Source organism: Macrotis lagotis, chromosome 7, assembly GCF_037893015.1.
Source record: "Macrotis lagotis isolate mMagLag1 chromosome 7, bilby.v1.9.chrom.fasta, whole genome shotgun sequence".
Taxonomy (NCBI): domain Eukaryota; kingdom Metazoa; phylum Chordata; class Mammalia; order Peramelemorphia; family Peramelidae; genus Macrotis; species Macrotis lagotis.
This window is the reverse complement of record NC_133664.1, coordinates 113613607-113637673: the sequence shown is the minus strand read 5'-3', so window position 1 is coordinate 113637673 and position 24067 is coordinate 113613607. Positions and strand designations below refer to the sequence as shown.

The window sequence follows — 24067 nt, the reverse complement described above, 5'->3', positions numbered from 1 at the left end:
TCTAGTAATCCAAAACTTTTTTCATAATTACTGAGACATTTTAATAAAGATCCACATAGAGTCTTTGTAGATCATCAGTAATTCTTAAAAATGTAAAAAAATCCTTAACTATATTTTGAGAACCATTAGATTAGATTACAGAAATGTACAGTATTATCATAAAATTGGTTGTATTTGATTGCTACAAATAAACATGTTATTCTGTAAAACCTCTCTTTGAAAGATAAGTATTACTCCTATCAAAGGACAAAAATAAGAATATTTCAGATGTTTAAGTTGAAATATCACTAAGTCCAATTAAATTTAAAATTGACAAATGACAAAACTGAAAATAGATACTAAACACATTTTTAAGTTCATTTACATATGTCCCAGGACACATAATATATCCAGGGAGATAAACTTGTTTGTAATACTCAATATTTAAATTTAAATTCTTTATTTGTCCAATGGGGAAAATGCTGACATTTCCTTCCTTGACTGGTCAGAAACAATTACTGTGAATTTACTAAGCTCAGGGGACTAGAGATGCCCTGATGCCATGAGAATCTGATGGGTCTCTTTATATATTTTCCATGTCAACAAACTGGCAAAGTACAAAACTTGGAAAGATGTTGATTCAATTTTCTAGTTTAAAGGACTTAATTAGAAAAATCCCTTTTGGTTGAAAATATTTGTAAAATATTTTCTTATTTTGTTAAGTAGATTATAGGTATTGTCCTTTAGATTTAGGATGCATATAAGGGTATGGGTAGAATGTTTTTGACAATCGTTTTCCATTCTTTTGACTTTATTTAAATTTAATTTTTTGTTATTTTAATTTTTTAATTTCTTGGAATCTGTACTTTACACTTATCCAATTCTAATATTCACAGCTATGTTATTTGTGCCTTTTTTCCTGAGGCCTCTTCAACAATGATCATTTGCCTGTTTTGTTATCTTTAGGTGTGAAGTACATCAGAGTTAATTTGTATTTTTCTTATCATTCCAGATTTGGACTATTTCCTCCATATTATTGCTGTTACTAGTTTGAATTTTTTTCCTGTGGAGAGCTTTCTATTAATGAGAAAGATTATTGTTCTTACTTAGCTGAATCAATTTCCCATATAGCTATATATCAGACAAATTTGCTGGAAAGATTTCCCCTCTAGTTACTACTCTAACTTCAAATGTCAACTGTATTGATTATTTGTGCAAAAAGCTTTTCAGTTTTCTATAGCTGGAATACTGTGTTCAAGTTCTGGAGTCCATATTTTAGGAAGGACTAATAAGTCTGAAATTACCAAATTAAATTTATCAAATAGAAATATAAAACCAGAGGCCATGATAAAAAAAACCTGAAGAAACTGAAGATGTTTTTTAGTCTGGAGAAGAGAAGACCTAGGTAGGGACAAGATATCTTTAGATATCTTAAGGGCTGTCATTTATAAGAGATATTGAACTTGTTCTTTTTTGGCTCCAGAAGGTAGAACTAATAAATGCAATGAATAAAAGATAGAAAAACAGACTTAGGTTCAAGGGAGGAAAAGATTTCCCAATGAGAACTATTCTAAAGAGGAATGCACTACTCATAAAAATAATAGATTCCTATTCAACTGAGGTCTTTAAAGTGATAGGTGAATTATCACTTGGATGGACATGTTGTAGAAAGGTGCCCTGGTTAAATTGAATTCCACACAGATTCTGTGAAATATATTTTAGTTGCAGATATTTGCAGGTTCCATTTAGCTTATTTCTTTGCAAGAGCACTGGAAGATGACCTATGCTCATGTACTGGCTATGCATAAAAATTTTATGTTATGTTAGGCATCACAAATATACTTGGAGCCTCAGTTACTAAGTTATAAAATGGAAATGGCAATACACTAATAACCTTAGAAGGTTATCACAGAGATCTAATGAAATAATGTATAAAAATATTCCATAAATTATAATGCTACATGTGAGTTATGCTGACTTAAGTTTATATACATGTTTAATGAATTTTCTTACTCCTGTCTTGTATTTTATATTCTTTTGCCATTTTAGCTACTATAGTTGGTTGTCATTTGTCAGTACAAGAGGTAGACATCCTAGTCACATAAGTAACTATTTATTAATTTAAAATTACATATTTGTACTCTTTTAAAATTCTTTTATGGAATTAATTTTATAATAACAATTAAAAGCACTTATTATATGCTAGTTAGTCACTGTGATAAATGCTGCATGACTGTTATTTCATTTGATCCTCACACCCAACTCTGGAAGTAAGCTGCTCTTGTTATCCTCATTTAACATATGAGGAAGTGAAGGCACACAGAATTAAGTTATTTGCTAAGGGTCACCCTTGCTGGTAAGTTGTCTGAGTCAATTTTGAACTTGGGTCGTCTTCCTGACTCTAGATCTAGGAGATCTAATCCACTGAGACAGCAAAAATGAATTAGTTGTGATTCTAGAAACTTTACATTAGCTCATAATTTTGATTTTTTTCAAAACTAATGAACCAATAGTTGAGCTACACTCTAGCAGTTAAAAGCTTTCTGTAAGAACAGAACTGATTTTTCAATGACCTAACAAAACTTCCTTGATAATATTAATAGGGAGGGCATTCAAAATCAAGTTAATCTCTGAAATAATTCAATTTTGATAAATCTGAACTCAAATTTACTATATCAATTTTCAAAAAAGCTCAAAACCTAACATTTTGTTGTCACCAAAATGGGATGCTCTATGAATATTAGTTACTAGAGTTTGTGTAGGAAAAAAAAAATCAGGGTAGAGAAATGTCATTAAAGAAAAGGCTATGGAGCATAAATAATATTTTTAAAAACAACTAGTATATAAAAACAAAGGATTAGATCAACATTAGTATGCTGGAGATATGTATCTCTGCATATTTAATAGGTTGTATAACACATGGGAGCTACTGAGGGAGGCCCAAAACTATACCATATGCCACTATGCAAATTAGTGTCAAGTTAACTTAGGTCAGAGGAAGGAAAAGAGACACCATCTGGTCTGGTATTTGCTCAAATCAGGTCCATGGCTAGTTTTTGGTCATCTATGCTGACCTGAATTTAGAGTCCATGGGCAGTCAAGTCCAATGTATCTTGACAAATTAATTTAGCAAAGGATTGACAGTAGAGATTTACAGGACTCAGAGGAAGGTATACTCTCTCCTATTTTGAAACAAGGGGTAGTTAGGTGGTACAGTAGATAAGAGTGCTGGGCCTGAAGGCAAGAACACATCCTTATAGAGACTGAAAATGAAAACTCAAAGAGAAAATAAGTAACTCCTATCCTATGACAACCAAGAGATTTGATTAAGGACTGAAGGTTTCCTTTTTTCTGAACCAAAAAAATTAGACATACATCCTTACTCAAGGTTGCATGGGTTTTGTAGTTCATAGAATTATAGATTTATAACTACCTATAAGGGATCACATGCCTTAGCATAAAGGAAAGTTTTGCCTTCACACTTAAAACAATCGTGGGTTTTCCTAGGTGAAAGAGAAGTGAAGAATAAGGAAGACAGTCCTAACTGTTGGGAGACCACAGTTCTATTGTGATTTTCACTTTCAAAAAACATATATCAGACTGACTGGAATAAAGAGAGAGCAGGTAGGAATATTTCCTTTTATCCATAGAGAACCTGGGTAATTTCCAAACAGACTTTACTGAAAGAGGGAACTGGAAAAGAGGACTATCCAGGTATTTTAAATTTGGGTTTAAGAACTTGATTTTTAAAAGAACAACTATTTCAATGAAATTGGTTTATTTTGGAACCCAAAGTATTTTATGAATTAAAAAAAATTATTCTGAGATAGGTATAAAATCCTTTCAAAAGGCAGTATGACATAAAAAGTGTTAAAACTCTTGCCCCTTGAGAATGGGTTAGGCCCTTTCCACATAAATGCTTAAGGGGAAAAAAAAAAACTAAGAATTTAAGAATATCATGAGATCTCACATGATCTAAAAGCTGCAAGGAAAAAATTTTTCTAACTATGGAAAGGTACTATATTTGGCATGGCAAAGATTTAGTAACAAAAGAGATCATCAGTTCAATTATCTACACAATTAAGTCTCAAAGCCTACATATTTTCAAAATCCACATTTTTCTCAATTTGGTGTAGAAAGCTCAGTGGAATATACATGAAGGAAAAGATCAGTAATGAGCAAAACAGCTTGGAGAACAAAGATGAACAAATGGGAAAAATATATTGTGTGTGTGTGTGTGTGTGTGTGTGTGTGTGTGTGTGACACACACACATGATCACAAAGAGAGGAAAATAACATGAGTAAAAAGGGGGGTATATAGAGAATCTGGAGAAAGAAGATCTGAGTTCAAATCTAACCTCAAATCTTAAAAACTTTGTGAATCTGGGCAAGTCATAACCTGTTTGCTTCAGTTTAGCCGCCTGTAAAATGAGCAGAAAGAAATGGCAAACCATACCAATAATGGGCATGACTGAACAACAAAAACTATTGGTACAAATAAATAGTAAATTATTCTTGAAAAGTATGTTTTAGAGAGGATAAAACTAATCTTAACTCCTTCACACAAAACTATAACCAAATACAGAATTCTAGGGGACAAGACAGATTTTTTTCAATTTCTGATTATTTCAATTAAAAACATCAAGTATTTGATTCCCTTTTTTGAATGAATGAGGATAGTCTTACAACCTACAAGTCTATCATATATGCCCTGATGGAGGGAAATCAGAGAGGAAAAATTCCTTGGGAATTGAATTGAAAGACTAGTAGCAGAGATGAGCAAATCTCAATTCATGTATTATTTCAGTTATGCATTAGCAAATAATAGCTAAAAATGAAAATGAGTAAAAGTTTTTAAAGTTAAAAGCAAAATTTTATAAAGACATTTGCTTTCTAGGAAGAAATGAGAAAAGCTGAATGAATGTCAGGCTATTTTCTTGTAATATATGCTGATTTGAAATAATTATTACTATTATCATTCAAAAGAAGAAGCATCTGAGCAAAAATCTGAACACTAAGTCCTGGATTATAATGTCTGCTTTGTATTTTACTCATCATATAACCTGAAAGAACTCATAAATTCTGGGGCTAGATTTCTTTCATTTATTTGCCCCCTCCACCCCCTCAAAAAGTAGACAGATAAAAAATTCTTTAGTTCTTTTCTTCATTTGGAGGGCAGACCAAGAAAGTATGGGGGGGAAGAGGAGAGCTGAGGGCAATTTTAAAAATATTAATAGTAAATTTAAACAAGTATTTAACTGAAAGATGCCATGTTAATGCCAATTATATTTTTAAAATGCATTTTACTTCTTGTTTCCCTACTGACCCATAGAAATGTGATTTAACTCCTTCAGGGAAGGTAGATACACGTATACATATTGTAATTAAAGATGACTGGCAGCAGGAATTATTTAATATCACAGGATCATAGTTTTAGAGTTGGAAGGAATCTTACTTCCCTTATTTTTTAAATGAATAAACTGTGAGGCCTTAAGAAGTAACTTAGGGGTGGCTAGGTGGCAAGTGGATAGAGCACTGGCCCTGGAGTCAGGAGTATCTGAATTCTCAGACACTTAATAATTACCTAGCTGTTCGGCCTTGGGCAAGCCACTTAACCCTATTTGCCTTGCAAAATCCTTAAAAAAAAAAACAAAAAAACTTGCTCAAGGTCACACAAATAGTAGGGATTAGGTTCTGGAATTTGAAGTTAAATTTCAGACATAAGATTCAAGAATTTGAACCTGAGTTCTCTAAGCATTTTCTTTCACAAAACAGAAGCATACTACTCTGTTTTGTGTTTACAATGGAGTCGCCCTCATTTAAAATAACAACCTGCTCTCATAATTTGAAAAAGCCAGACAGACTGGATTTGGAGGCAAAGGGAGGATAAAAATAAGAGGATAATCTTGTCTTTTACATACAAGGTCCAAGACTCTACCATATTCTAGCTAATAGGTTTTGGACTCCTGGATCAGGGCCTCAAGGGGTGAGAGATCCATTCAGTCTGGTTTCATTGAGAGTACGCAAGATGAATACTTTTTACTATATAGCTGGGAAGTCCTTTGGACCAACGGATGGGAAACCACCCTTAAAGAGAAGTGATTGCAATTTGGTTGAAATAGCTGTGGAAAAGAGATGAAGAAGTCAATAAATAGCCTCCTTTCTCTTTAATTTCATTCCTTGGAAAACTAGGCCTTTCTCACCTGGAGAGGTAGAAAGGAAGTCATTGTTCACACATCTACACAGTTATCAGTAATTTTATTCTACTCTTGAGACATTAGACAGGTGACAGGAAGAAATGGAACAGACCTAGAACAATGCATAATAGGGGGTGCAGGATATGTATGTCATGGTCTACATTTGTTCCAGTATTAAATAAACTGTCAGCTATAATTATTTAGGCTTAGTCAACAAATTATTGAACCCTAAATAAAAGGGTGAGATGCTGAGTTCCTTGTATCAATCACATCAGCATTTTAATAATTATTCAATACTGTTCCCTAGTGCTTCTGACCTATTTAAACCTATTTGCCTCAATTTCTTCATCTGTAAAATGGGCTAGAGAAAGAAATGACACACTATTCCAATACCTTTGCCAAGAAAATCCCAAATTGAGTCACCAAGAATTGGACAGACTAAAAACCAATTTAATTCTAATGTCTTCCTTGTAAATTATTTTCTATTTATTATGTATATAGTTTGCTTAGTATGTATTTGTTTGCATGATATCTTTCTCAATAGATTATAGGCTCCTCGAGGGCAGGGATTGTCTTTTTCCTTTTTTTTTAATTATCCCTAGCTCTTCCTCAGGATCAAGGCTGAAGGAAATTCAAAGAATAACAGAAAGATCTATCTATCCATTTATCTAAAAGTAGGCTATAGCCTACTATTAACCAATAAAGGTTATAATATAAGAAGTATAAGAAATAGGAAAAGCAGGCTGGTTAAATTATGAAGTGAAACAGAAATTACAATAGATAATCTAAGTATGACATTGGTATCCACAAAATATTGAATTAATTAGAAGATAACTATCTGTACAATAAATTATCATCTGGTTATTTACAAAGGGATGAGAATCTATTCAAGTATTTTAAAGTTTTTTTTGGATTAGACCTTTTAATTTCATTGGTATAAGGGATTCCTATTGAAACAATTCCCTCAACATAGTCTCTACAACTTTTGTAGTATTAGAGTTGTCTGGGGTTCTGATGGGTTAAGTGACAGACAAGACAGACAGACACATACACACACATAACAATCCAAATCAGAATAACACCTACCCTTTCTGGAATGATATCCAATTTTTTCTCAAAATAGCACAAAAGTGTCCTAGTTTTCAGTGGAACTTCTATTTTTTTTTTATCTATTGCTCTCAGATTTGTTGTTTTAAAGGGAAAACTGAAAAAAGTGTATTGTGGTATATGGCAGTGATTAGTATGACTTTTTTTTTAAAGCAAATCAGTCTTAATCCTAATTATTCCAAGGGAAATCAGTAAAAAATGTTTTAAAATCAGATAAAGTTATATAACTAAGTAACAGAGCATTTAAATACTTCAGAAACATTGCCACTACCAGTTATATAAATTGTACAGTCATAAAATCATGCAATAAACACATATCATATATGTATGCTAGTTATTGTCCAAGGTGCCAAGGAAACAAATAGGATTATAAATCACCAGATTCTGAATGTGGATCATGAAGGAGCTTTGAAAAAAGATGAGGCAGTAAAAACAGGGTCAGGATGTGTGTGTGTGGCAGAACCTTAAGAGATTTGATGCTGCCATTCTATCACAACATTGACTCTACCGCCTTCTGATATAATTTAGTTTAGGATTCTGGTTGAGTGTTTGTTGATCATACTGTTAATGAATATAAAGTACTAATTTTTACAGATTGAATGGACAATATTGATGAAGGGTAGAAAAATCATCCTCGCATTTGAACCATAACAGTAGAAACTTCATTACGATTATTATTACCAGTAATATGAGTTTAATTTATATGAACCTTCAAGGTTTATTTGTTCACAAAAATTCCCTTAAACATTTTAAGTCCTGGTCACTTTTTACATCTTAGTAATATGAGGCTCAAAAATGCTTAAAGACTTTTCAATGACACACAGACAATAAATGTTCATGGGCTCGTAATTATCATCAAAATCCAATTTTCCCTAATGGATAATTTCTATGCCATTGGCTACATTTTAAAATTAATTCTGCAAAAAATACTAATGTTTAAGAATTAGGTATAGCAAGGATTTATTGAATAATTCAACTTTCACCTCTAAAATTCTTATGGTTTAAAATAAACTATTATACCACTTCTGAAAAGTGTGAAAGCAAGTCTGACTATGTCAACAGAATTCCTTTATTTGGTTTTTAGGCAGTTTATCAATCATAAAAAAACCCACAGAACTTGAATTCCTTAAGTGCAATGCATAAGAACACATCTATATAACCATTTCACTATGTAGTTTCAAATATGCAAAGGATTAAATACTATTTAGAGTAATGATGTGCATGCATAAATGTTTGATCCCAACTTCTAACAAGTTTAAGTTTCTATTTATCTTGATTTTATTTAAAACCTGCATTTCCAAGTTGACATATACATCTTTCCCAATTAAGAGATTCATTTGGGTTTAAAGGTAAACAAATCTGGAAGGCTCCAAGAGTGCTTTGTATCATATGTGTTGGTACTGCTAGTAGTCATTTATACCTTAGTCTATATCAGTTTAACCACCTTGTTTTTCATAACACTTAGAGAAGATATATCAAGGAAATGTGAATTTTGATTAGAGGATAGGAATGAAAGGTAGGTACTTCCCAAAGCACTGGACATTTTGAGGAAAGGCAGGAAATAAAGCAACAAGGTTTAGAAGAGTTCTCAGATGATATAATTTAACCATTATCCAAATTACAAATCAGGCTTACAATTCATTTTATTTCTGAGCAGCTGTAATTGTGAATTTTTTCTGAGCTGAAATCTGCTATCTTTTAATGTTGACCATGGCTTTTCTTCTGTCCTCTATGGGCAAAGTTATCTTCCTTCCTTCTTCCCTCCATGTTTGCCTCCCTCTTTTCATTCCTTTCGCTTCCCATTTATGTTTTTCTAATTATTATGTATATTGCTTTCCTACTTCTGCTTACCTCAAACTGCAACAGTTAAAAAAGCCAGCCTCTCCATGGTTTGTTGTATTCTTCATATTCGTTATTTCTTACAGCACAGAAATATTTTTCATTTTTATATTTCACAGTTTATTTGGTTATTTCTCAATTGAAGGATCTTCATTTCTAGTCATTTACTAGTAGGGAAAGCACTGATATAAATATTTTTTTTTTAGGTTTTTGCAAGGCAAACGGGGTTAAGTGGCTTGCCCAAGGCCACACAGCTAGGTAACTATTAAGTGTCTGAGACCGGATTTGAACCCAGGTACTCCTGACTCTAGGGCCAGTACTTTATTCACTTCGCCACCTAGCTGCCCCTTGATATAAATATTTTAATGTAAATATAGCCTTCCTTTGTCTTCGAGTAGATGCCTACCAATGGTATCTTTTGGTCAAGGGTTAAGGATAACTTATGTGCCTGCTTATTCCTTTCTTTTGTTAACTCTGTCTAGGTGTGAGGTGAAGCTTGAGTTGTTTGGATTTGTACAGAAATGCATGTAGTTCTGAAATAAATACAAGTTTATTAAGAAATTACCTGAAAAGGTCATAGTTTTTGTATCATTACATAAAACGTTCTGGAGAAGAGAAGGAAGCATATTAAGCCTGAGCTGACAAAATATAGGCTGTCAGGGAATACATATGGGTTGGGGAAAAAACAAAAGTTTTTTGATCCAGTCATTAAAATGCCTCATCACTAACTGCCTTTTTTGGAGGTTGGGGTGGGGTGGGCGTGTGATGTTGTGTTGATAAGGTGAGGCATGTATCATAGAAAAATATTTTTGTACCTTATTCATAGTCCTTGAAGTACACAGAATGCAGGTATAGGAGGAAATCAAGGTGGCCACAAATGTAAGACAAAACAAAAACAAAAAAAACCACATATACTTCACAGATCTGTTGATGTCTGTGAGGGGATCTCTCCATTAATGTAAAACACAATCTCTCTACAATTTAGTCTTCAAGGGATAATATAGTTGAAAAATTAAATTATTATGCAGGCAAATGATGATATGGTTTTTCCAAATGCAGCTATAGTTCATTACCATACTCATATTTGAACCTGCCAAAATTCATACTCTGATATCCCAACTTTTGAGATACACTTTATTAGAGATGAATTTACTTCTCCATATACTATTTGGTTTTTTTTTAGATTTTTCAAGGCAATGGGGTTAAGTGACTTGCCCAAGGCCACACAGCTAGGTAATTATTAAGTGTCTGAGGCCGGATTTGAACTCAGGTACTCCTGACTCCAAGGCCAGTGCTCTATCCACTGTGCCACCTAGACACCCCCTCCATACACTATTATATAATTATTCACTTCTCCAATCATGTTTTGAAGAAAAATGTAAAGGTTCTGAAATTGGTTGTATGAATGTCTGTCTGTCTGTCTGTCTGTCTGTCTGTCTGTCTCTCTGTCTCTCTCTCTCTCTCTCACACACACACTATTCAAGGAAGTGCAGACTGCAGCTGGATCTTGATAGAAATAGCACTAGGTTTTCAGATCCCCAGTTCAGGGTTATTTCCAGGATGTAGTAGTACCTGAATTCTTTTCATTTTAACTAGGATAGGTCAAATTACATTTAAGAGATATAACCTAGGAAGATATATTTCATCACCTGAGAGGTTAAAAATTTAATTTTCAAGTTGCAAATTTTAGCTTCTTTCTTAAATTAAAAGCATCTTGACAATTGTTCTGAACTGTGGAAATTTAATAAAGTAGAGAAAAATGCAAGGAAAAATAAATTCTTTACATCTAAGTAGAAATGCCACAAGAATAAATAATTAAGGCAAAACACAGTCATTGCAAAATTAGGATAGAATATATACTTTCTGTCATCTATTTTAAAGCATGTGGTAGAAATAGAGATAGGGTCAGAAATCTCGATGGGTCCTTCTACTCTAAATGGTCATCTCTCTCTCTTTATCATGGATTCTTTTGGTAGGCAAAGAAGACTTGGTTATATTCTAGATTCTTTGCCACTACGACTCATTTGTCTTCTCACCCTGGAACATTCTTCTATATTTCCTCCCCCCTTTCCTGGTTGTTGCCTTGTCTCTCTGGACTTTGCCTCCATGTGGATATGAATTTCCCATTCTCTCCCACTCCCCAGTTCTTTTTCAGTTTTATTTTATGTGCTATTTTTCCTCATTAGACTGTAAGCTCCTTGAGGCAGGGACTGTCTTTTTGCTAGTATCTGCCAACAAATGCTAGAACAATATTGGACATAGAGCAAGTACTTGTACTTAACAGTGTCTCTTGCCTGCCTGTTAAGATAGATAATTCTGTTCATATTCTGGAAAACCACATTACTTTTGCTATAGTAAAAAATGTTTTAAAACTATTATTGAAAAACCTTTTTATTAAAAATTTGTTTTATTAAAAATGCTAGAAGGACCAGTAACTTCTGCCTAGTGTATAAGTTAACTGAAGAAAGTCACTTTTTTCCCTGAACACTAGAAACCTAGTAGGTGTCCTCCAACTGGGAAATGTCTAACTAAATTGTGGCATAGTAATAAGTCAGAGAAACATGGAAAAACTATGAGCTGATGTAGAATGAACAAAATCAAGGAAAATAAAACATAATACCAACAATGTAAGTTCCAAAAATAATGACAAACTAACCATTGTATAATTAAGACCAAACTTGGTCCCAGAGAAGAGGAGGGAATAATGGATGTGGGAAATGTTATAACACAGAGCTACTATGTTGGTTAATGTGTTTCTCTCTCTCTTTCTCTCTCTCTGGTCAAATTTGAACTCAGGTCCTCCTGACTCCAAGAGTGGTGCTCTCTTCAATGTTCCACCTAACTACCCCATTTCTTTCTCTTTCAAACTTTATTATATGAGATGATCTCTGGGTAGTTTTATAAATTTGGATATAGGGATATATTTAGAAAAAAGTGAATAAAAAACAAAAGACACCAATAAAAATATACAGAATACTTTTTTAAAATTATTAGCATCCAACCTTTTTATTCTTTTAAAGTGATAAATGATACAAGACAGAGAGTATGGGGTGATGGGATATCACCTACACTTTTGGTGAAGTTGTGAAGTGATCTAACTTTACATAATGAGAAACAATTTGGAATAATGCCAACCAAGTAATTTAAAACTGCTCATACCTTTTGACCTAGCAATAACACTAACTAGACAATTCATTTATACTGAAATATATCTGTGAGTTCACTGCTTCTGGAATTTACTCTTTAAGATGTAAATCAAAACCCATCTACATCTGCCTCAAGTTTCATCATGGGGCTATCTAATATGTTGAAGGTGTTCCTTTCACAATTCTTTGCCTGGAATTACAAAGATACTAATGGAGGACTCTGGCCATACAACTATAATTTCTAACTCTTACCATGTTATATGTCATGTTAAGCAGAGCTGTAAGCAGGCAACAACAAAATTCCAGTGAAGTCACAACCAGATTAAAATGTAACTGGGAAATGATTAGTAAGTAGAAAAATAAGAGAATAGACACAATGACCATAATTACATTAAGGGAGGAAAATCTCTAAAAGACATCAGAACTCAGATCAGAGCAATTACCAATTTGGACTCCAATATCTTGTAGAGAGGAGATAGACTAAAAGGAATGGAATAGGTTGTATGCTATCAAATATTGTCAAGGGGTCACAGAATAAGCTTTGGGAGGGAGAGATTAGTAGTAAAGGAATTTATGTGATATTTTTTAAAAAAATCATTGAGGTTTTAAAAGGAAAGTCTAACCTTATTTTAATTGAGTCATTAATTGCTATTAGGAATAACTTTTTTTAAAATAAAACTTTGAATATTCATGCTTTGTTACTTGTTAATGGTGTTATTTGGGATTACTTCTCTTTACACACACACACACACATATATATATGTATGACAATGCATTTTAAGGTCTTTTAACTCTAGGTTTCAGAAACAGTGCACTACCTGGCCCAATCATCATTCCAAATTTTCCCTACTTTTCTGCAGCTTAAGAAATGGGGGAGAAATGATTCCTTTCCTAAGTGCTTTGGCATAAAACTTCTATATTTATATGACCCCTTTTAATCGCATTCCTTAAATCAGAATTTATTTCTTGTATATTCTTCCTACAAACAAACAACATCTAGTTTAAGAGTTTCTTAGGTTACTTCCTAGTCTACAATTTATATAGCTGAAACATTTTTATTTTGTTAATTCTTGAGATTGATTTGGATTCTGTGTATCATCTTGTAATTACAAACTATAAAGGACAGAAAAATTAGACTAATTCGGGAGAAGTATTCTAGCCTTTAAGACATTCCAAAATATATTTCAAGAAAATAGAGGTATGATTCTTGAGATTACAGACTCAAAAGGAATATTACATGAGAGATGAGATTCTAAAACAAAAAATTTTCATTAGTCCATGAACAATATAAGAAGGATTGGAGTCTATTGGAGAGGAAGATACCTGATGACCTTAGGTTTAAAAAAATGCAGAAAAGATAGGACAACAAATAATCCAACTCAATTAACTACAAAACTTCTAAAAATGGCCCAGAATTAGTTGAGGTTTTGGGGGGGAAAAACTTAATAGAACAACTAAAAGAATAGATGGAGGCATTCTAAAACTACAATATAGTTGACTGACTCAACTTTACTATTAGAACTATAAAATAATAGCATTTTTTAGCTAATTAATTTGGTTAAATATTTTTAGCTAGTTATATTGGCTTTTCTGAGTTGGCCAGGAAGCCTAATTATTGTTTGTAACATTAGTTTTTATCATAAATATACATTGTGAATTCTGAATCATTAATTTACAAACTTTTGGAAGACAACCTATTTGTAAATTTAGAGTTGTCTGAAATGTATTCAATTCTTAGCACAACATTATATGAGGTAAAATGAAATTAGACTGCATCCAGAGAAAGATGGTCAAGAAAATGGAAGTTATGAAAAAACGTATTATTATGTATATGGTGAATAGAACTGAAAATATTTAGACCAAGAAAAGAAAACTAAGGGAATATATTATTATCTGAAGAGCTGCTATGCAGAAGGAAGCAGTAGGTTAGGTCTGTGTTATAAATAAGAAGAGTGAAAATCATAAGGTAACAAAATTTATTTAGAAAGTGCTGAGCTATATACTATATATTCAAGCAGAGGGTAGATGACTACCTATCAGAGATGTCAGAGAAAGAATTCTTGCATGAAATAATAAGATTAGACACTAAATGACCTTTAAGATCCATTTCAACTTTATGTTCTATGATATAGTTTTCTTTTTGAGAAAGGAAAGCGGATAAGTTATTCCTAGAGTTGGAAGATGGCATAAAGTCTAAAATGCTAATTTTATAGATCATGAAGCTAAGTCCCATAGACATCAAGTGACTAATGCCAGCACCAGTACTAAAAGCCACAAATTCTTAAACCCCTACTCCAGTATTTGATTAAACCATTCCTATGGTGTATTTGTCTGTGTAAGTAAATACTTGGTTTGGGTAAAGTAGGGAAAGTAGAATCTGGGACCACATTTAAATTTATTTCAATCAGTCAACCAATAAGCATTAATTAAAGTGCTGATTATATGCCAGACATTGTGTTAAAGACTAAGGTTACAAAGAAAGTAAAAAATCACAGATCCTTAACATATCTTTTAACAAATCCAAGTAACAGAGAAATCAGTGACAATTAGCAATAGTTCTTACCTTTGACAGAAGCAGTTTCACACAAGAAACATGACCTTCATATACAGCGGACAGAAGAGGGGTGATGTGATGTTTATCTGGAGCCTACACAATAAGAAATTAATGGTATGAACAAACTCCTTTACTTAAAAGCATTCCAAAGCTGTTGTGTCCCCAGAAGTTATCAAGTTTTAACACTCTCCTAAATAGCCATCCCTAAAGAACATACTTGACAAAGTAACAGCAACCAGCGATCTTTGCCTGTAAGAGCTCCAGGGAGAGGTTACTAGCACCTTGCCAAGTAAACTTTACATTTTAGCTCATCATTAGAGACAGATAGTGTTGAAAACTTCCTGTTTTTATTACTTGAAATTGAAATGACAACTCTTAAAATATCTGAACATAATTATTTCTCTTCCAAATTTTTTCTTCAAGATAAATATCTTCAGTTTCTTCAAACTGATACTGGTGTTGCAAGGTTCTCTCACTATGCTGATTAATTCAAAACTGAACAAAAGACTCCATATGTTTGACCGGGGCATATAATAGTGGGATTATAATCACCCTTGTTGCAGATCCTATTTCTCAAGTTCAGTCTAAGATGAACTTGTTTGTCACATCACACTGTTAACTATACTGAAAGAAAAAAAAGATTTAAAACTCAGTTTTCAAATTCAGTATGAGTATCATTTTAAATGTAGAGACAGCCTTCACTCCATTATGTAATATTTACTTGCTAGTTGCCTGCAAACAATTTTAACTCTCCAAGCTTTAGTATATCACCTGCAAACTTCAAAAGCAAGCTAAGTTTTTAAAAAAGTGAGACATATTATGTACAAATGAAAAGTAATTTTCTTATGTGACAATAGCTTAACTTAAATTAGAAAAATAAATTCTTTTTCCAATATTTAATCTTAAAATCAAGCCAATTTATCCTTCTAATTCTAAAGGGTCTTAATCTTTTCTTTCTAAATTAAATGAAATTGGAACACTTATTTTAAATAATTTTCTTTTTCAAAATGAGGTTCTCACAAATGACTTTTTTGGTTTGTTTTTTCAAGGCAATGGGGTTAAATGACTTGCCTAAGGCCACACGGCTAGGTAATTATTAAATGTCTAAGGCCGGATTTGAACTTAGGTATCCTGACTCCAGGGCTGGTGCTCTATCCACTGTGCCACCTAGTTGCCCCTCTCATAAATAACTTTTTGAAAAAAAAATGTGTAATTACTAATTTTACCCAAACCATATAAGCATAACTGGACTAAACTAAGTCACCTATTTTTTTTAAGACATACATTAATATCGGCTCCTTTCAGAAGCAGAAATTCCAGGATTTCAAGCTGTCCACAGTCTGCTGCATAATGAAGAGGCTTCCTACCACCTTCTAGTGTCCGATTAACATCTTCACCCTTAAAAGAAAGGGAAAAAACTTAAGATGAAAAGATGATGGTTGGAAAAGGGAAATGAAGTTCACCCTCCAACCTCAAAAATTATTATAAGGATTTCATTCAATGATTACATTTTCTAAAATAGGCTACGACTTGAATGGAAATGAAGTACAGTACCTAGTAGTGTTAAGTAATGAAAATCATGACCCATTAGAGGTGAAATGAGATGTGTAGGGGAAAAACAGTGCTTTGTAACTAGATAATACTAATTACTTTAAATTACTTCATATTGTTAATTCAATTCTTAATAACTATAAAACAACATTTATATATAGATGATCTACTCAAACATTTCTTATTTTCAAAGTAAAGTACAATCAGGTTTGGTAAGTACCTAGGTAGGAGACTGTTTGGTAACAGTATTGTAAAAGCTATAGTAGGCTAGAATCTTTATAAAAGCAGAAACATTCCTCATGATTATATGGAATTTGGTTCTCAAAGGCTATGCAAAGTGGAATACAATTTCTGGAAGGTTTAACCCTGCTAGCTAGTTACTTAGGTAGTTCTTGTCCTTTAATATGAAGAGGAGAAAAACGACATCACTGTGTTAGAATCAAATTATAGTGTATCTGACTGATTAATTAGACTAAAATGAGCTCCGAATGTTCTACTACTGGTGAGGTACAAATAGTACATGTGAGCACCCAGGATGGATTCTCTAAACTTTTGTATTTCATATTTCTGTTAAGTTCAATGTGCTAAAAGGTAACTGAGAACAGTTCTAGAGTTAGCTAAATTGAATTAGGTACAATTAGGTACAATCTAAACATCTAAACATCATCACAAGTAGATTGAACACTAGATGAAAATTCTTAGCAATGTAAACCCATAAAATAAAAGTACAAAAATGCTCTGAAATCTGTATGTCAATCTTCAGATAATGAGTGCTAGAAAAAGATGCAGAGGTTTGGTATTCAAAATATGAAAACTTAGTCCAATTAAGATCTGTGAACTTCTATAACAAACTAGTTTCCTTTTTCAATGATAGGAACACAACCATATTTGTACTTTAACATTGGTCTCCAATACACTACACAAAGAAATGGCACTATAGAAAACCAAGTTGGGAAGGATGACTGGGACCAGACCATAAACATACAGAAAAGATTTATCCTGAAGATGATAATTTTAAAGGTATTAAGGGATCAGTTTTCAAGATTTCTGAAAGGGAAGATACCAAACCACATTTTTTTTAAAAAAAGAGAAGCCAACATTACTTTTAATGGATTTTTGATCTTACTGATGTCAGTACTTTCTCCAATGGTACAGACCAGAACCTAACCTTTTTGGCTCCTTCTACATAACTCTAATTCATTTACTCCAATAAATCCTCTGCAAGAAGTTTCTCAATGTCAAGGAACCTTCCTCTAGTTTCCTTAACACTGTACAGATACTTATGGAGCATACTGGCTAGTCCCCATTTTCATAACATGAATGGCCCATCTTTCTCTTCCCACAGTCACATATCTCTCTGATGACATCCTTTACTGTGTTTCTTTCATCCAAGATAGCATTTGTAATAATGTACCCTATTCATGCTCACCATGTAGCTCTCAATTGTCTTTTAGATGCCCTACATGACCCTCATTTAAGTTTTTGAGAAAAGCATTCCTGGAAGTGAACTGTGGTTAAAAAGGACCTTTGTTTTAGGGAAGGTTAAGTCAATCATTGTGCAACTTTCCAAAGCCAACTTAGTTTATTATCTTTCCTCCATTTTAAACCTGGGCTCAAATTATTGCAATGCTACTCAAGATGTAAGCTCTACAAGCTCTCTAACCAACTATGTCAGAGTCTGAAGACTAGGGAGTCTTTATTCACTTCATTTCCCTCAAATGGACAATTAGGCAAATTTTTATATAATAATAATAATTGATCTAATTTAGAAAGATCTAAGGTATTCTAGGTCTTGCTGTACAGTTAGTACAATATTATCTGTAAAAAGAAATATCTTCCCTTCTAAAGAAAATCTTTTCTATTCAACTCTGTACTAGACAGCTTGCATGATAGAAGTAAATATTAAGTAAACATGGTTTCCTTGCTTTATACCTTACCTGTTATTAATAATCAAAGGTTCTGAAAAAAGCTCTACATTGTATGTTTCAAGGAATTTTGTAAGTTTGATATATGCATGGAAGACTTGGAGGAAAGTTCTTAAGATTGTGAATTCAAATGCTTCTATACAGTTAGGTAATAAGTATAGTGGGATCTTGTACACTACATCTTTCAGTCAACAGGATGACTTTAAAGCTATAGTATGCTGTCATTATTAAAGCCCAGTTTCCTTTCTTAAACATTTACCAAGAATGTCTTTGATGTAAGCATAGATTATTCTTTTTTTGTTGTTTGTTTTTTTGCAAGGCAATGGGGTTAAGTGACTTGCCCAAGGTCATACAGCAAAGTAATTATTATCTGAGGTCGAACTTGAACTCAGGTCCTCCTGACTCCAGGGCTAATGCTCTATTTGCATGCAGAGAGAGGAAAGTAGACCCATGGGTCAGTAGTTATTGATATTTTCTCAGCAGAATTTTTCTAGCAACAATAATGTTTGGTCCATTTTCTGTCTCCTTTCTTTCAAAATACTAAGAAACTGTGCTGCTTCTAACATGAATTGTCTCCTTATACACTTGTTTTTTATTCCACCTGCTCTTTCTTTTCATCTTTGTTTTTCAGTACTATTCTATTTCCTTAAATAGCTCATCTGAGAGTGTGAGGTTAAAGATTCAAATGTGATAACATCAATGTAACTTAACTGATGGTGAAGTTATAAAATTCCCTATAGACCACAATTTCTTCTCATTGTTCACTATCCAGTTTCATCCATAAATGCTCTTGAGATATCTTTACTTAATCACACCTCTCACCAACTTTTTAAAATCAGTACTGCCTATGGCTACCATAGGTAGTCTCTCTTCTTTGGAAAGGAAAAAGCTACTTGCTGATTAAGCAAAGTTTTTAGGTTCTTTTGGTCTCCTGGTTTTAGATTTACTTATATTGGTGAAACTTCTTTGGGAAATGGTGACAGTTTAAAGATCAAAAACTGTTCTTTTATCCAATTTCTATTTTTAAGTATTAATAACTCATTTAAATAGATCAGGTTGGAGTTATTTCAATTGAATGGCATATGATGTCATTTTTATGACTAATCCATATACTTATGTTTCAAGGGCAAAACTGATAGAAATATGAAAATAGTTAAGCTTCCACAATCTCTTCATGACCCCATAGATCATAGCACACTGAAGCTATCTATGGAGTTTTCTTGGAGTGAATTTTCATTTCCTTCCCCAAGAGATTAAGACAAATAGGAACTTGTCCAGTAGTAAGTGTTTGAGATTTCATTTGAACTCAGATCTTTTTGACTTCAGGCTCAGCTTCTCTATCCACTGAGCCATCTAAAAGCTGCCTCTATACCTTTTCAACCACGCACTTAACTGAAAGAAAGGTGTGGACAAAAACATATCATAATTTCGCTGAGCAAAATGAAGCATTAAAGACTCTAAAAAATAAGGAATCTCTCATGCACATGGTGTTACTATTAAGCAGTTACACATGAAAACATTTCTCATAACCATGGATGAGATGTAGCATAATAGATATTGAGAAGATTCTCTGTGGAGGATTTACAGGTATATGGTTTCTATTTTCATTGCTGGAAAAGAGTACACACACACACACATACATAAACACACACACACACACACAGATTATCACAGATTCACTGCAATATAGTAAAGGAAAGCAATAAATTTTGTAACAATTCCATTTCTGAGGTCTCTTGATCAGAAACGATGTCATATCAGTGAATACAAGACACTACACTACTAAAATATGGTACCTAGTTTTTTCAAAATTCATTCAAAATGAATCTTCAAATCAATTTATCTTTTATTAAGGATCTATGTCAAATAAGATATTTTGCTAAGAGTTGAGAATACAAAAATGAAAACAAAACTGCCACAGTCTGCTAGAGAACCAACAATAAATAGCTTAGTACATACAAACCTAGGTGATGAGCAGCAAATAGAGAGCTGGACCTGAAGTAAAGAAGACATCTTCCTGAGTTTATCTGTCCTCAGACAAATACTAGAAGTGTGACTCTTGGCAAGTCACTGAATCTTGTTTGCCTCAGTTTTCTCATCTGTAAAATGAGCTGCAGAAAGAAATGGCAAAATACTCTAATATCTTTGCCAAGAAAATCCCAAATGGGATCACTAAGAGTCTGACACTTCTGTAAACAACTAAACAACACAAACGAAATACAAAATAATTTTAACAAGGCTTATAATTGGGGCAGAAGGGGGAAGGGAAAGTAAAAGTTAAAGTAAGATCCTGAGTAGAAAAGTTGTACCTTCTGAGCTGTGTTTTAAAGGAAGCTAGGAATTTTGATTTGGAGGATGAGTACATTCCAAATATAAGGTAGCTCTTGTATAGATGTGGAGGCAGGAAATGAAATGAAATATTCTTTATAAAAGAATTATACAGTCTAGTTTTAAAATTTTTGAAAGAAATTACTAGTACTTTAATGAATGTCAGCTATATATTTAAAACATACTTCTCCATATCCTCCCAATATTTTCTTCAATGGGAATAAATTTTAAGTTCTCTAACAGTATAGAATACTTTTAGCTTTTTCTATTCACTCAGGAATAACCTAAAAGAATATTTTTTTGATACAATTAACTATAAGGATTTATTTCTTAAGAGTTTATCAAAGCAACTAAGGGATAAGACTGTATTATCCCAAATGAATCTTTAACCACATTCAAAAAAATGATGTACAAGACTATCCTGGCCTCTATTGATCTAGAATATTATAGTTATTTTCTTCTCATTATCTCATTATAGACTAAATAGAAGTGCATTAATTCAAGACCTAGGTAGAAAAAATTACCTGTAGTAATTAAAGACCTCTTCAAATCTGGCCTCAGAAATATACTATTTCTGTGATCCTGGGCAAGTCACTTAATTTGTCTGCCTCAGTTTGCTCAGTTGTGAAACGGGAGATCATAATTGCAACTACTTCCTAGATTGTTGTAAGGATCAAATGAGATAATATCTGTAAAACACTTAGTACGAGGTCTGGGACAGAGCAGGAACTAAGTTTGTTCCCTTCCCTTCCTTCCTATCAAACACATATTCAAACTCACAACTAAGTAATTTCATTTATTAAATTTCTGCTATGAGAATGAATTATATATAACTAAAATACAGAATATGAATTTCTGCCTCCATGAAGTTTTAAAATCTAGGAATGATGGTTACACATGTAAATAAGAGACCTAGAGAATATTCCAAAATTCTCAGTGTAGTTTCAGTTATTAAAGCTTTGATAAACATAACATAAAAGAAATACAAATTTCATGCAGGCCTTCATGAAAAACTAGCCCATTTGTTATCTCTCCTTGCTCTGTAATCATTGTAGTTTCAGTGAATAGTTAACTATAGTTCAGTGATATTGAACTTTGTCAGAGGCAAGAGAATACTGTAGAAGGTTGCCTGAACTTGAGTAAAGAAAAGAACTGGAATTGAATCCTGATTCTGACACTGCTGTGTGACCCTGGGGAAAAGCACTTAAATGCTCTTCATTTTCCTCATCTGTAAAATGAGGTAAATAATGTCTGTAGTTTTTACTACGAAAAGTTTTATTTTCTATTTCACAAATAACCTCAAGTTAGATAAGATGTGAAGCATTTCACTATTACCAACAGTTATTTAATAATTCATATTTATTAATTCATATTTTAAGCACCTACTGTGTGACAGATATTGATGAAGTTATGAAGGTTAATTTTTAATAGGAATTTTGAACCAAAAAGTGTTAAGTCTAGTTCCATGCCTTAGATTGCAATGAATGCATTTACAGGGAATAATGGATTTACAGGGAAGAGAAAAGGTGGGATGCTATTTAAGAAGGACACTGCATTATTCTTCACAGGAAAGCTGAAAAAAGATAATGGTATAATTAATAAGACTTGATAACTGATAGAAGTAAGGGAGTGAGACAATGATGCTTCAATCATAAACAGCATCAGAGGGAGGTACAGGTTCAGGAGGAAGTTGCTAAATTTGGCTTGAGGATATTAAGTCAGTTATTGGTGTGATTTCCACCTGGAAATGGCCTCTGTAGAATTTGAGATGTAACTATGATAGGATAAGAGATATAGATTTCTGAGCCATTTGCACCCTTATAGAATTTATCAAGGGACAAAATATAGAGAAAAGAGAGGCAAGGGTCAAGGATAGACTCTTGAATAACATCAAATTAAAGGCGTAAGAAAGAAAACAAGCCACCAAAGAAGACTGGATAGATTAAAGAAGAAGAAAATCAGAAGAAGTTAGTCTCTCTGAAGTTTTGGTAAAGAGAAGGAATACTATTGGAAGGTGAGCTGAATAGGATTGAAAAAAGTTCACCTTTTGGTGATGGAGGATACTAGTGACAGAAGTCAGATTACCAGAGGTTGATGAAAAAACGGTTATGTTAGGAATATGTAAGGAAATGGAATATGTCTTATCTAGAATAGATATAACTATATTTCTTTATATTTCCTACCAAAGTTAAACACAGTGTTAGGGATACAGCTGATGCTTAATATATATTTGTTGACTTCATAACTTCATCCTTATAAGTGTAATGATTATTTTCCTTCTCAGGTAAAGAAAGTTCAGAAAAATTTTGGGATTTTAAAATTTCAAAGGTATTTTTTTTGAGGACTGGTCAAGTATGATAATTTTGTTAACCTTTAATTTGTCTGGTATTTCAATTTAATCACTATCCTTAAGCTGTAAGCTTTGCAATGAGGTTCAGAAGCAATGTGGTCCATTCTCAGCATGAAGTAGTAGCAGAGAGCTACCTTGACTCAAAAGGAACAGAAATAATTTTAAGTATTGGGACAGAATTACAGACCTCAACTAGCTAGTTCAACTGATACATGAAGGAATCCTCATTATAATATACTCAAAAAGGTATTTATTCACTCTGCTTCAAGTCCTTCAAGGAGGGAGAGAAAACCTAGTGAGACATTCTATTATAATTTTGGAGAGCTCTAATTAAGACGTTTTCCCTGACACCTAAAGTTGCTTCTTTGCAACTACTACCTTTTCTATCATGTCAAATATTGTGCTTAGCACTGGGGAAACAAAGACAAAAACAAGAATAATCTCTTGCCTTCAAATGAAGAAACATTACATCCTACTTGGGTATAAAGAATATGTACATAAACAGTAGCTACAAAACACACACACCATGAAAACAGTAGGAGGGAACTGGGAAAAGCCTTTTGTACAAAGCTGAAGAGAGGAAGGAATACATTCCAGATGAGGACATTCAGGGTCAAGGCTTTAAAACAGAGATCACAGAAAAAAAGTCAACTTTAAAAAAGCATATGCAAAGAAGTGAACAAAAAGCATCATCTAAGGAGACTACCAGTATCATTTCTTCAAGGATCTGCAATTTCAGGGGGTGGGGGGAGGATGACTTTCTCTACTGACAATGATAACTTTATTTTATGATCCAGTAAACAGTCTTGGAGTATTATTATGGTTAAAAACTCTCAATTTAGCTAAGCTGATCCAAAGGCAAGTTTTGTTTTTGCTTTTTCAGATCCATATGAAGCCTTTTAACAGAACCTGCTGGAACTTTGGTTGCCTTAACCTTTGAGAACCAATGGTCATCTCCACTCTGAAATGAAGAATTGGAGGACTAACAGAGGTTTTTATTAGTACCTGCTACAAATCTGATGAACTTAGTCTTAATTTCTTCATCCAGATATACATTAAAGATAGTGAACAGCGGAAGAGCCAAGAGGATT

General features: G+C 33.0%; 1 protein-coding gene across 1 annotated transcript in view; it reads right to left on the bottom strand.

Moving 5' to 3' along the window:
• The window catches only part of MTPN (myotrophin), a 50056-nt gene that overhangs the window by 12069 nt on the left and 13920 nt on the right, over window positions 1-24067 (bottom strand). The window contains exons 2-3 of the mRNA XM_074193609.1: window positions 16107-16220; window positions 14832-14915 (exon numbers count right to left, since the gene is read on the bottom strand). Of these exons, the coding sequence (XP_074049710.1) occupies window positions 14832-14915; window positions 16107-16220 (198 nt within the window). The remainder of the gene's footprint in view (window positions 1-14831; window positions 14916-16106; window positions 16221-24067) is intronic.